This window comes from Solanum dulcamara, chromosome 11, assembly GCF_947179165.1.
Source record: "Solanum dulcamara chromosome 11, daSolDulc1.2, whole genome shotgun sequence".
NCBI classification, from domain to species: Eukaryota; Viridiplantae; Streptophyta; class Magnoliopsida; order Solanales; family Solanaceae; genus Solanum; species Solanum dulcamara.
Genome location: NC_077247.1, coordinates 50,655,924 through 50,670,603, shown reverse-complemented (window position 1 = coordinate 50,670,603; position 14,680 = coordinate 50,655,924). Strand labels below are relative to the sequence as shown.

At 32.4% G+C, this 14,680-nt stretch overlaps 1 protein-coding gene across 1 annotated transcript; it reads left to right on the top strand.

Moving 5' to 3' along the window:
* Nucleotides 1-267: 267 nt before the first annotated feature.
* LOC129872380 (pyrophosphate--fructose 6-phosphate 1-phosphotransferase subunit beta) lies at nt 268-8,022 on the top strand. Its single transcript, XM_055947367.1, has 16 exons — nt 268-558; nt 2,317-2,478; nt 2,571-2,692; nt 2,801-2,854; nt 2,953-3,059; nt 3,178-3,283; nt 3,858-3,921; nt 5,394-5,482; nt 6,027-6,158; nt 6,305-6,475; nt 6,548-6,663; nt 6,775-6,886; nt 7,063-7,147; nt 7,260-7,304; nt 7,492-7,560; nt 7,701-8,022. Exons 1-16 carry the CDS (start codon nt 360-362, stop codon nt 7,775-7,777), a joined length of 1,710 nt encoding a protein of 569 aa, XP_055803342.1. The 5' UTR covers nt 268-359; the 3' UTR covers nt 7,778-8,022.
* The last annotated feature ends 6,658 nt before the right edge of the window (nt 8,023-14,680 follow it).

The window sequence follows — 14,680 nt, the reverse complement described above, 5'->3', positions numbered from 1 at the left end:
GGAAGAGAAAAAAATGGAATACAATCACAAAATAATGGAATATGCTTTTTCACCTCCACCTAAAAAGGGATTGTAAATAAAAAAATAATTAATAGTTTGGTAAATCCCCTAACAAAATGACATACTTGCTTTTTTGACGAATATACTAAAGTACCCTTCTAACAAAATGAATATACGACAATACCCCTGTCTTACTCATTCGGCGGAGTTTCCAAGGACAATTTTGCCCTTTCGCCAATCAAAATGGACAGGGCAACAATAAAATAGGGAGCTCCGGAAGATCTGATATTTGCCCCTCAACTTCTTCACTGCTACTCCTCACTAACCCCCAAAACAACTCTCTTTTTCCGGCGATTTCAATGGCCGCCGCCACTATTTCTTTGCTTAACAACGGATATTTAGCTTCTTCCGTCAACTCCCCGGATACCGGACGATATGCTTCCGTTTACAGTGAAGTTCAAAACAGTCGTTTAGATCACCCTCTTCCTCTTCCTTCTGTTCTCGGAAGCTCTTTCAAAGTCGTTGATGGCCCTCCTTCATCTGCCGCCGGTCACCCAGGTATTTCTTCTGCATTCTTACTAACTGTTTTATTTTTTTTCATTTTTTCTTTAATAGATCATTCCTTTTTAACTTGAATAAATCAAGTACTGTACCGTTCTGCATTCCTGTTTAACTGTATGTTCTAAGATTGGAATTTCTTTCCGTAATAGATCAAGTTAGTTCTGCATTCTTTGCAACTGTATAACGTTGTTTTTTACGGAAGCAGATCAAGTTATTGTTTACTCTTTCACAGCAATGCTCTAATTGTAATAGATCAAGTTACATGTATATTCATGTGTTACAATGCTTATTCCATAATAGACCAAGTGACCATGGTGATTTTCGTGATCTGGTATTCATGTTTGATTGATAAGTTATTCAACTGAAAGTTTGTGAGTTTATCTTCACTTGTTTACTCTTGCACAGCAATACTTTAATTGTAATAGATCAAGTTACATGTATATTCATGTGTTACAATGCTTATTCCATAATAGACCAAGTCACCATGGTGATTTTCGTGATCTGGTATTCATGTTTGATTGATAAGTTATTCAACTGAAAGTTTGTGAGTTTATCTTCACTAGGGTCATTTTTCTGCCGTCGTTATAACTTGGTATTCTGATTCTGGTGTTGTATTGATTTTTTACACAATAGGTCAAATTGTATACAATTTTGCACCAACTTTTTCTGTATATTATTATATAACAATGTTTTTTACTACGATAAATCATGTTATTCAACTGTTCTGTATTGTTCTTAATTGCTTATTTCTGGGCTAATATGCTCTTTCCATAATAGGTGAAGTTACTATGGTGTTTTACAGGATCATTAGTCTTTGTGTTCAGTTCATCAGCTATTGTACTGGATGTTTGTGTCTTTATCTTTACTTATCTTGCGAGAAAATGGAAAGTGTGTTGTTTTCGTAAAAGAACAGTCTCCACACATTTGGCACTGTATATTTTGGAGTTGCAATGTTTTGGTGCCATAGATCAAGTTACTATACCATTCTGTATGATCTCTTGACTAAATGTTTGATTCATCAATTATCACACTTGAAAGCTTGCACCTTCATCTGAATAAAGCATATACTGGATTGTTGTGTTTTTTTTTTAGAGATGAAAAATGCATAATTTAATATTATTAGGATAAATGGACCCAAATAGAATAGAATGGATACAAAGGATTCGTATAGCCAACCCTAACTAGATTGGGACTAAGGTGGAATTGTAGTTGATTTATTTTTTTTGGAGAGAGAGAGATCAAGAATTTAGCTTCATCTAGGACCCTTGTGCAGTGTTTTTGGGAGTTGAACTCATAGTTTCAACTTTCAAGGTTATTAAGGACCCAACCCATGTGGGCATCTGAGTGTCATTTCAGTATTTCAAATTCTGTCCTTTAGTAAAAGGAAAATAATAGTTTTGACCAACAGTGTTTGCACATACTGAATTTCAGAACTGCTGAAATATTTGTTTGAGGACTATATCAAGTGAAGTGGAATGATTTCATTCACGGATTTTCCATTGCATGTCCAAACATTACTTCAACTTCCAAATACTCCCTTTTCAACTTCAACGAAATGTTTTACAAACGCCAACTGAGGAGGAGCAAATCTTGAAAAAGTTTGATTTAAGAAGTTCACAAATTATAATGCTAGAAGTTTACTGTTGCAAGTCTTTCTGCATCCTTTCTCTAAATAAACTTCATAGAGCCTTCTTTGGGAGCATGCTGTTGTTTATGACGTGTATGATAAATTTGAGGATGATTTGGTGGTTGCAGAGGAGATTGCAAAGCTTTTTCCTTCCTTATATGGACAACCATCTGTATCATTGGTGCCGGATGATTCTGGGGATGTTGCGATGAATCAGATCTTGAAAATTGGAGTGGTGTTATCTGGAGGCCAAGCCCCCGGAGGGCATAATGTTATTTCCGGAATTTTTGGTCAGTTCATCGTTGAGAAATTTATGTCAGTTCAATTATTGCAGATTTTTCTCTTTCTTCTTTTAATTACATTTTGTGTATTTGGATGGTAGATTACTTGCAGACTCATTGCAAGGGAAGCACAATGTATGGATTCAGGGGTGGACCAGCTGGGATCATGAAGGGCAAGTATGTGGTGTTGACCCCAGAGTATATTTACCCATACAGAAATCAGGTATGTTGCCTAGCAACTTTTTTCTGTTAACAAAATATTTTAGAACTTCAATCTGTCTCCAAATCAACGTCTGTAACATTATTTAAGAGTTCATATTCTTTCTTCTAGGGTGGATTTGATATGATCTGCAGTGGTAGGGATAAGATTGAGACTCCAGAGCAGGTACTCACCAGATTCTATAATTATATGAACCTTCTATGATATTTACACATGAAAGAGTATTTTCGTTGATGACCAATTCCATTGTTTCATTATTTCAGTTTAAACAAGCTGAAGAAACAGCAAAGAAGCTCGACTTAGATGGGCTTGTCGTAATTGGTGGAGATGACTCCAATACAAATGCTTGTCTTCTCGCTGAGAACTTCAGGTAACATACTGTGCCCAAAAATAAATTAAGAAATAAAAGATTAGCTGTTGAAATGATCGTTTTTTGATGTTGTAATCAGTGGTATTGCTGGGGTTAAATAAGTTGCTGTGTTTTTCAGAAGTAAAAATTTGAAAACTCGGGTTATTGGATGCCCTAAAACGATAGACGGTGACTTGAAATCCAAAGAGGTTCCCACAAGTTTTGGCTTTGATACCGCATGCAAGGTAACTCTTTCTGATTAGCACTTTTTTCTTTCTCTATAAAGATTGGAGATCTTTCCATCTGTATAAAAGAAAAGTCTAACAAAGTACAGAAAGTGAAGCTGCATGAATGCAATCTGGTCTTCTGGATAATGATGTTAACATTCCAGGCTTAACATCAGCTACTCTTAGCTATCCTGTCCCATAGACTAATCTATGAGTGTTAGACCCTTAAACACAAGATAACTGAAAACTTGCTGTTGGACATGTACCTGGATTATAACTTGCTTCTGGTGATTGATATGATCATTATCCTCAATTTGTTATATATCTGATTCTGGTTGGCGAACAGACGATCAGTTTCTCTTTGAAGAGCAGTTTTTCTCATTGCATAACATGCTCAATGCTAGAAATGTTGAAAAATTTCAGCACTTTGTTGGCAAATGCTACCATCTTTGAATTTGTTTAAGTCATAATATTTCCATACAGTCTGATTTCCTCATTTTTCTGCTGGAAGTTTTAAAATTGATAATGCATGATCGTGTAGTCATATTTTATCCTGTGAAGGTTCATGTAATACTAACATTTTAATCTACAGATATATGCAGAAATGATTGGGAATGTCATGATAGATGCTCGATCAACCGGAAAATACTACCATTGTAAGTTCACTAGCCTTATCATATGGTAGGATCAACTCCATCATAGCACTCCTTATCACATGTCTCCATTCCAGGACAGGATTTTTGTGTAACGTAAATTACTCATTAAGAACTGAAAAGATACTATACTTTCTCCTACCAACATCATAATTGTATTAGAAATCAATCTTTCCAAGCTACATGCTTCCCTAAGAAATTGGATCAGGCTATGGATTGGTCCCCCAGGGCTTAGTTGAAGTGGTAAAAGTTGATGGACTTGTGATTTAAGGCACAGGTTCGAGCCCAAACCAAAGCTGGTATTTAAGTGGAGAAGAGAAGAGGGGCAGGCCCATTACCCAGAGTTTCCAAGGCTGCCTTGGTCCTAAGGGTTGGCTCTAGATGAATTTCTCAGTCAATTTTTTAAATAAATTGGCTGTGGGTTGGATCAATTCTTTCATAAAGAGATCTGCCCTCTTATCTATAAGTGTGCTAATCATGCCATCAATCTCTGGCAAAGTTTTTCTTTGTCGTGAATGTAGTGCATGTTCATATTGTTCCTGGTCGTGATGATGAATTTTCACTTGATTTTTCTATATCCATTTGCTCTTTTTGTCTTTCCTTTTGGTTCCAGTAAGCAGTTATGACTTTGACATTATTAAACTGTCGGTTGACATTTTTGCAGCTCTTAGCTTCTTGTACTGGTTACCCCATACAGGAAATAGCATGTTTCTTGAACCTAAATATATTTGAAAGAACTTACTTCAGATATTTGGATTTTGATCGCTCTTTCCATATGCTATTTGTCTCCACTGGTTTTGAACAGTTTTATACTGTCCGTTTAGTTTGAAAAAATAACTGGTATTATATACAAATGTAACCTATATATTGAAAGGCAAAGAGAAATGGCGAGTCTCCATGATATTTATGCAGCAATTCTGTTACCTGAACTGAGGTTTTCTTTTTGCTCTGCAGTAGAAACTGAATTTTACTAGTTTCTTATGTATTCCACTCCTAAGTGTTACCTTATGTTCCTCTCTTTTTTTGTAGCATCTAATGTTTCATTAACTGCAGTATCTACCAGCTTGAGTTTCATCTTGGTAGGAACATTTAAAGGGTGTCTGCTCTCACGTAAAGGAATTGCCTGATCTAAATGATTGAATTCATCTTCTGTTCATTTGATGTTTGTATTTGAACTTATTTTCCCATCTGCTCATAAATTTCAAAAAAAAAAAAGGCTTAACGTTATTTTTACTATGTGTTAACCATCACTGCTCTTGTATATTTAGTATCTGTAAATTCTAATATGTTGGTGGACTTCATGAGATATAATTGTGTTGAGGCATAAAAATATTGCAGTTCAAATGTCACAAAGAAGGTCCCCCATTCTACTCCATTGTGGTCTTCTTTGAGTAATTATTATCTGCTCATTTATCTCCTCTATTTTCTTTGCGTACATCTGAAATATCATAACCTTGTCTGTTAACTCGTTACAGTTGTGCGACTCATGGGACGTGCTGCTTCACACATTACTCTAGAGTGTGCTTTGCAAACTCATCCAAACGTTACTTTGATTGGAGAAGAGGTATCTTCTTAATTTAATACTCTGCTTCCACACCAAAAATCTTTTGAGAAAATATATACCTTTGTTTCTAGTAAAATAAGAAAATTACATGATTGCTTATCTTGAATAAAAAGGGCATCATTTTATAGAAAATGTTGCTCTACGCTGTAGATTTAATTCTCTTTGTGTGATTTGTAAAGGTTTACACGTTGTGCTTTCAAATACGTTCTCGATCCAAGATTGTGCAATTATTAAAGTTCATTGGAAAGAAAAGATTTGTTTTTTTTTTTGGTGGGGTGGGGTGGGGGTTGATTTGTAGTCTACTCTTGTTACTTTAATGCATACAAGAAGGGGTCAAAATTTAAAATGAAAGGAGGAAAGGAACCAAAATTATTTAAGGTGTACATGAAGGCAATTAATACTGTGTAATTGCTTTGGCATACGTCATTGAGAAAGTGAAGAATCTTTGATCACTAATCTGTAGTTATACGATGCTTATATCACATTCCATTGGTTTAACAAACTTCCAAACCAACTATATCTCAAAGTTGTCATATTTTGGCAGGTATTTGCAAAGAAACTGACTCTTAAAAATGTTACGGACTACATTGCTGAGGTGGTCTGCAAGCGTGCAGAGTCAGGTTACAATTATGGAGTTATTCTCATACCCGAAGGACTTATAGATTTCATTCCTGAGGTAAAACAGCATATAAGCTAACCTAATGTCGTCAATTAAAGTTCTGCTCTAAAAAAAATTTTGGTCAAACTATTCTTTTTCCTTATACTGGTAAACCTTTTGGAAACTGGTTGTCTATGTTCTGACTTTCTAGTGGTCTTTTGCAGGTTCAGCAACTCATTGCAGAACTAAATGAAATATTGGCACATGATGTCGTGGATGAAGCGGGTGTTTGGAAAAAGAAACTTACTCCGCAGTGCCTTGAGCTCTTTGAGCTGTTTCCCTTAGCAATTCAGGAACAACTGCTGCTTGAGAGAGATCCACATGGAAATGTCCAGGTAAATATTGATCATTGTTAAAGTCATTCTGCTCTGTGCTACACAATTTGATAACAAGTGGTATTTCTGCAGGTTGCCAAAATTGAAACCGAGAAAATGCTTATTCAAATGGTTGAAACTGAGTTGGATCAGAGGAAGCAGAAGGGTGCATATAATGCTCAATTTAAAGGACAGTCCCACTTTTTCGGGTACTCTTTTAGCCCAATCTTTCATTGCTTAACTTTCTGTTTGTGTCATACCATGAGCTTCTTATTATTCAAAATGAGGTCTTAGTACTGACCATTGGTACCACTTCCCAGTTATGAAGGAAGGTGTGGCTTGCCGTCCAACTTTGATTCTACATACTGTTACGCATTGGGGTATGGTGCAGGATCACTGCTTCAAAGTGGGAAGACAGGGTTGATATCATCGGTATGTGCTTCTGCTACTATAAAATTGTTTAGTTCCAAATTGTTATATTAGATGCATTATTATTATAACTTCCTAATCAGTCACCATTTTGACCTATGCGACTCATTTTTGAATATCCTATAATTCACACATCAGCTATTGTATTGAGGTCACTCTTGATTTTCCTTGTGTATCAGGTCGGTAATTTGGCTGCTCCAGTTGAAGAATGGACCGTAGGTGGAACAGCACTCACTGCATTGATGGACGTAGAGAGGAGACATGGTACAACAACTTGTTCTTCCCTTCATCAATTTTCTACACAATATACAAGTCCTTGCTGCATCATTTCATTTCCTTCATATTCTAAATGTTGAAAATGCATTCAATTCTACAGGCAAGTTCAAGCCTGTGATCAAAAAGGCTATGGTTGAGCTTGAAGGTTAGAACTCTCGGATATAATATAACTTGTATTATTTTCCTTGTGGCTCCATTTGTTTCCTTCATTCTCTGGGAAACTGATTATCATATATTTAGTTACAATGCTTAAGTTATCAAAACTTACTGAGCACAACCACACCCCATTCATGTGCAACCAAGTAGAAAACTAATTTGGAATGTATATTCAGGTGCTCCATTCAAGAAGTTTGCTTCAAAGAGGGAAGAATGGGCTCTTAAAAACCGATACATTAACCCAGGTACGTTGAGTTTGATCTTAGTTTATGAAGCATTAGTTAGTGATTATTATTGATAACTCTGCTTGTCACCTTATACGACCCGCGTTTAGGATAAAATGGAGCATTCTATCTCACCATCTCTAGTGGTTTTGTGATTACAGGTCCCATTCAATTTGTTGGTCCAGTGGCTAATAAAGTAAACCACACTTTACTTCTGGAGTTGGGAGTAGATGCTTAGGAGAGGAGGTATGAATTGTTGTGAAATACATTTGTTGTACTTTGATTTTTTTGGAGGGAGAACGGAAGCACTTAGCGCCTATGTGTTAAGTTTTTATCGGCTAATTGTGAAACTCAAATCTTCCTTTATCGTATGCTTGGTTACAGATATATCAATTTAGTGTGGCATTTGAATTATGTAACCTCTCCTTTTAGTTTCTTTTTCTTCTATAAAGATAAATGAGAAAAAAGTATAAGAAGAGCCTTGGCATATTGTGTTTCTTGTTTGTCAATGGATTTTCCTTTGACGAATCCGGCACCCTTTTGTCAATTTGTTCTTTGAGTACAGTATTTGAAATATTTTAGAAATAAAGGAGTTGCTATAATTTGGGTAAATATTAAATAGTACTTTTATATAACAAGTAGCACCCAAGAGTGTGACTTAGTGGTCAATAAAGAGGTTGAGATTGTAAGCATACTTTAAGGTGTGACCTAATGGTCAATAAAGAGGTTGAGATTGTAAGCATACTTTAAGGTTGTGAGTTTTAGTCACCAAAAGAGCAAAAAGGTATGAGCTTCGTGGTTCAGAATGATGAGGTTCCAGCCTCTTAGTTTCAAATCCCAGCCTTTTCTGTTCTTTTATCTAATTTAACTTGAGCTCATTAACCTAAATTCGTTCTTACTAATTATTTTAATACTCCCTTGGTTTCTTTTTAAAATTTGAAAATGTTTTTAATTGAAAATTTGCATTTCTCCTAAAAAGATTTATAGTTATACAAATATGTGGACATGTTTACAATATAAGTTTTACATTCACACAAATATTATAGTATATCAAGATCAAATTATTTCCTTTTCAAATTTGATAACTAGACAAATTATATAACATAAATTCAAACGGGATAAAAGATTACATGGATTTCATTTTGAAATTAACTTTGGTATATTTCTCAGTATTAAATTTGGATAGTTTTGGCCATGAGAAATGGTTTTGTAGGCCACTTATATTTAGTTTTGATTTAATTTCATGTCCTTTTCAGATTGGATTTTCATTTTTACACTTCAGAGGTCGTTTGGCGTGAGGGATAAAAATAAATAGTTTTAAAATAAAATAATAATCTCAAGATAAAATTTTGTTATCTTGTTTAGTTGTCAAGTTTTAATAGCTTATTCCTTTATTTATACTATAGTAATAAATAAACTATTTCATACACATAATAAAATAAATTATTATAAAATAATTAATTTTGAAATAACTTATTTTCAAACAAACGAAAAAGCGCTGTGAGAGACATTTTCTTCTATTATTTTGTAAGCAGTGAAGAGATGTGGTAAATAGTTGTTTGTAGGTACTCTAGTAGACATAAGTGGTTACAAGACTCCAAAAAGGGATGCAACCTTTTTAACCTTTCACCAGAATCCATGCTAAAAGGCTCATACTTTACATCAGAATTTCCACGTGCTCTACACATTTCTGGTCTCTCACTTTTCCGTTAATTTCTCCTTTACTTCCTCACTTTTCGACTTACAATTACGATATGCAAAAATTAAATCAAAAAAAAATATTATTATTGAATTATTAGACTAATAGTTATTTAATAATTTTATAAAAAATAATTATTAGGTTATTGGTTCAATATTGGTTTTTAAATATTAGGTCATTGGATAAATCGATAATCCATTAACACTATAATAATATATTATTTTAATTTTCACTCATATATAAATATCAAAGTATAAAACAAATGATATTAATATATGGTACGTTCAAATTACACCTCTCTAAACAAGTATAAAGCGATCGTTGATCAAATATAAAACCTAACAAAGGTTAGGGTCAATCCACCAACAATATGATTTAGACTTTAGATTAATCATTTATTATTTGTTTTAGTAATCAATTTATTTCCGTAAAGAAAAGGGAGATTTTTATAAAACTAATTAACATATCAAATAACAAGCATCAACGAACAAAAGTACGATTTAATGTGGTTTAAATCATTATGAAGTGGAATTAGGGTTTTATGTGTTCCTCGCGAATCCTTAACTAAATAGACTTTTTTTATTACTAATCCTTTCCTGGTGTGTTACATGTAGAATTGGTAAGTTAATTTCACATAAATTCTTGATTCGGCAAATAAATGAATTTCACTATGCAACTTGATTCGTCTTCGAGTGTATGCTATACTAACCCTTACCAATGATCCCAGATTTAGCTATCCCTTGATCCGTTCAAGCTAATTAGATGAGGATGATTAGCTTCAAATCTCGTTGTTTAATCCATTTTTCCATCTGTTACCTCATTGATCCGGCAAATAAGGATAAGACGAGTTCTAATGTTGGCCACTGTTAAAAAGCAATCAAAACAAAGAGAAAAACAATGCATGCATGCACACTATTCAAGAATTACTTTTTATTAAGTTCTACGTCGTTAATTCTTCATGGTTCTCATAACTCTAATTGTGAAATTAGCTACTCATAACTATGTGATCACAATCAATAATATTTCGGTTAAAAGAAATCATGAACTTACAATAATAATTGATAACAAAAATAGAAATTCAAGACTAAAAACCCAAAAGTAGTTCAAGCTCTATTCTCAAACCCCAAAAACGTACATCCAATAAAATAAATCTAAGAAGTGTGTTTATAGACAACTAATCCTAAATAAATAAGAATTTGAAAAAAATAGGAAATTTTAAGTCGATTTGGATCTACGAATCATTTCTATAGATCGTAATGTCTTTGACGATTCATAGACCCATCTCGTAATCAATCACATAGCACTAAGGAACTCTTCTACTTCACGACCACGTTCTACGGCTCGTAACTCTGAGGACGACTCGTCAACTAGAGCTGTAGACACAGCCCTTACTTCATCATCAGTAACTGCTACAAGTGTGTTTTACGACTCGTAGGAATATGAACGAGCCATAGAACTGACTCGTCTTCTTCACTTTGCCCTCAGTCTTTCACTTCTACTTGACGATCCGTAATGCTGAAAACGAGTCGTGTACTTCACTCGTAATCTTCAGTTTAACCTTTATTTTTCTTTTTTATTTTTGACGATTGATATCTACGACCCGTAGAAACGGGTCGTAGGATGAGCTCGTAAACACCAAAAATCCTCAAAACTCAGTGCTTTGCTTTCTCAATTCATTCTCCAACTTAGTTTCCTACAAAATAAACACAAATAACATCAAATATGCTAACAGTTACTTAAAAGACATGCACATTCTTAAGTTTAAAGCATTAAAAGTACCGTAAATCCATGGTACATCAATATAATCACTATATCAGATTATCAGTACCATATACTATTTACAGTTTACACTACTTCACAATTCATATTGTATTTATCTTTTAGGCGTAATAATTACTTTAGGTTCACAATGTCAAAATCTAAAGAACTAAGAATGATGGTTGCTACGGTTTGCAATGACAACAGCAAGGGTTAAGTGATCACTAGGGTAGTGAATTGTGAGTATTCACAACAAGAACGTTTGATTTGCTTGTTTCGTTATATGCATATATCGCGTCAAATTGTTGGAGAAGTTATATATTTGTTTTGAAAAATTTTCTTATTGGTTAAACCGAAACTGAACCGTTAAAGACCAATAACCGATAACAAATATCTTATTGGTCTGGTTATCGTTTTAGCGTATTTAAAAATCAAAAATCAATAAATCAAACCGATAATACTTAAAATCGAACCAAACCGACCGATACACACCCCTACTTACAATATACTCTATTTCAATAAAATATTATTTATAATCTATCCAATTAAAATAATTTTGAACAATATGCAATTGTTTATATCAAAATTTAACATAAGTGACTTGTAATACTGTTAATACAGACATTGCTGATTAAAGATTTCAAATTGGTAAGAAGTTATTTCTTGCTATAACTAATAATGAGATTTTCATCTTGAGTGTGCAGAAACATTAGAAGAAATATTATGATTTTGTCAAACTATTGGATACAGCATATATCAAATGATTGTAAATTGTAATTTGGTACTGGTATTAATATTTTAAAAAAATAAAATTAGATTCTTCGATTAATATTCGATCTTCTAGATGTTCTTTTTCTTAATCTATAACCCAAAGAAAAAAAGTTATCAACATGACACTACGATATAATAACTTTTAGCTGCAATAAATATGTGCAATAACAAAGAGTGCTAAAACCTTTATCGACATTAGTTAGTTGTCATTTGATCTAATGTCTCTATAGGTTTTAGGCACATTTACAAAAAATGTTCATTGCCTCTAAAAAATATATTTAATGATAATTAAACTATTATCATTAATTTATCACTGTTGAAGATTTTTTTTTGGTGTAGTGTGAGTTGTAGTGAATGACTAAGATAGTATCACATTTATTCAAAGATCTTGAATTCGAACCCAAGCATGAAAGAAATGTTGGCCCTGTTATATGGGCACCGAATACTTGGAAAACCAAATAAAAAAGGCAAAATGAAGGAAGATTGATACCAACTCGAAGACTTTAAATGAAACGTTCAAGTTGTTTATGCTTGTGATTTTAGGTCTTCTCAACTCACTTCTTATAACTATTATCTAGTCGCTAAGCATAATATATATAAATAAAACATCTTCTCCTAATCCAGGTAAATTAATTATGTGACGTTATTATTTGAAGAAATCATATTTTGAATGGAGCAAAAGCTGTGAGGGTGAATGTTTGTTTTTACATATTTTTAATTGTGGTGTTTTTCTTATGTACTTTCAGAATATGTTGACTTTATTTGAAATAAATGAACTTATGTAATTGATATCTACGTTCACAAAAATAATTCTAGTCACTTTGACTTTCATGCTTTTTAGTAAATTTTGAAACACTAAATTTAATTATTATATTTAAAGAATAAAATAATAAAATTATTATTTTATTTATTATTCCGTAGAGAATATGTCAAAGTAATACTAGATAAATAAAAATAATCCGAGAGAGTAATTACTAAACATTTGAGTACGTACTTACATTTTTAATAATTGGTAGGTATGAATCACAATCTTAACAGCTTAAGAAAGATATGGTTCTCCTCCAACAAACAAAAAGAAATGAGAAGACAATTTCGTTGTTAATTAGGACAACTTGGGACAGCAAACTAACTTATTCCATGGCTTAAACTTTTCTGGGACTAAAAGCTTTTTAATAATACACAAAATGAGTAGAGTCAGATTCAAAATTTGAAGTTGATGAGTTTCTATACTGATATCAATTCTCGAGTTAATATATTAATCCCCCTCCCCCCATTTTTCTAACTTTCCCTACCCCTATGTAATACAAAAATATTTATTCATGTAATATTAATATATATTATTTATTTATTTGACAACCATTGTAATTATTTTGATCAAGCGATCAATATGTCAAAAGCCTGATTATTTAATAGATTGAGAACTTTACTTCATGTGTTCTATTCTATGAGACATTTTTTTTTCATTAATCGATTTTATCAAGAATGGAGTATATTTTATTTTTAGAATAAATTAGTTTTAAATTTGCTGTTTATTTGTAATGATATGTTTTTATAGTTACATTTTAACATTGAATAGATTAGACCTGGAGGAAGGCTGCACCTACAAAACTAGGATGTATGGCAGCTGATTTTGGGTCCAATAATTCTTGCAGGTTTTTTGGATGTGACACTCACTATTAATTTTGTAACAATTAATATATTGTTTCTGGTAGAGGGTTGTAATCAGTAATTGCCCAAGTCTTTACTGCTATGCAAAAATCTGAAGAAAGGAAAAAAAATATTAATTTAAATTTGAAATAGTGTTTGTATATGCATTTTATTTAAGTTTTTAAAAAAAAATCGTAAGTGAAAATTTCAAAACTAATCTAAGCTAGTTAGTTTTTGAGAATTTAAAAATATTCAAAAGATCATATTTTTATAATTTAATTAAATAAATATTTGAAGATAATTTTTAAAAATTATGATCAAACACTAACTTGGTATCATTCTGATTTCTACATTTGAAAGGGGCTTTTAATTTAGTTGTTGAGTTGATATGTAACCCAAATTGACTCGAGAGAAATTTTGTCAAATTTTTTTTTTAAAAAAGAATTGATATGTTATATATAACCATAATAAGGAAAAAAAATTTATTAAGTTCTATAATATTGTAAAAGAACAGATAAATAATTAAAACTTAGTAAAAATTGAATTGAATTCAATCTTGAGTCGTTCTTTAACCCATTACTAAACCTGTTTTGACCCAAACAAATTTGGATTTAATTAAATGTTGACCCATTAATTTTCTATAACCCATTCAAATTTAACCCAACCCCCCATTACTACCCTTACTAGCAATAAACATATGACTCAAAAAGTTACTACTCTATAGAGTGGCTTACCTAAATGATAGCTAAAATTAAATTGTTTTTCTTTATGAACTTGTTACTCTCCATGTTTTTAGGTGCACAACAAGATTCAAAGACAGAGCTAAGTAAATTTCATCGGTTATTATTCAGTTTTGTGTTTATAACATAAAAAATATTTTTATTTTGTTACGTAAAAGTTACTTTAGATGCAAATTTATTTTAGTTTGCATGTTCGAATTCTTAATTTGACATTCTAGTATTCTTTACTCTGTTTAATTATTTGATTAAAATTGTTAAACCCATAAAATTGACCTTTGTACGTCTTTGAAAACTTTTACCCAAAAATCATGCAATATTTTGTTTTTGATCCTGTACTTTATGTATAAATGTACTTAAAACATTCCTCTATCAAACCTTAGGCCGAATTACCGGATTTGAAATTTGAGAATAATTAATTCATATTGTTTTTATCCTTCTCCATTTAAATCTCATTAAGTCGAATTATATACCTATAACATAGGTCACAAACCATTTAATCTTTGCTACTTGAACTACACCTCATTGG

Coding starts and splice junctions, on each gene's coding strand:
- LOC129872380 (XM_055947367.1), top strand. CDS start 360: ATGGCCGCCGCCACTATTTCTTTGCTTAACAACGGATATTTAGCTTCT. Junction 6,887..7,062: donor AGACAGGGTTGATATCATCG/GTATGTGCTTCT, acceptor CTTGTGTATCAG/GTCGGTAATTTGGCTGCTCC. Junction 7,305..7,491: donor GGCTATGGTTGAGCTTGAAG/GTTAGAACTCTC, acceptor ATGTATATTCAG/GTGCTCCATTCAAGAAGTTT.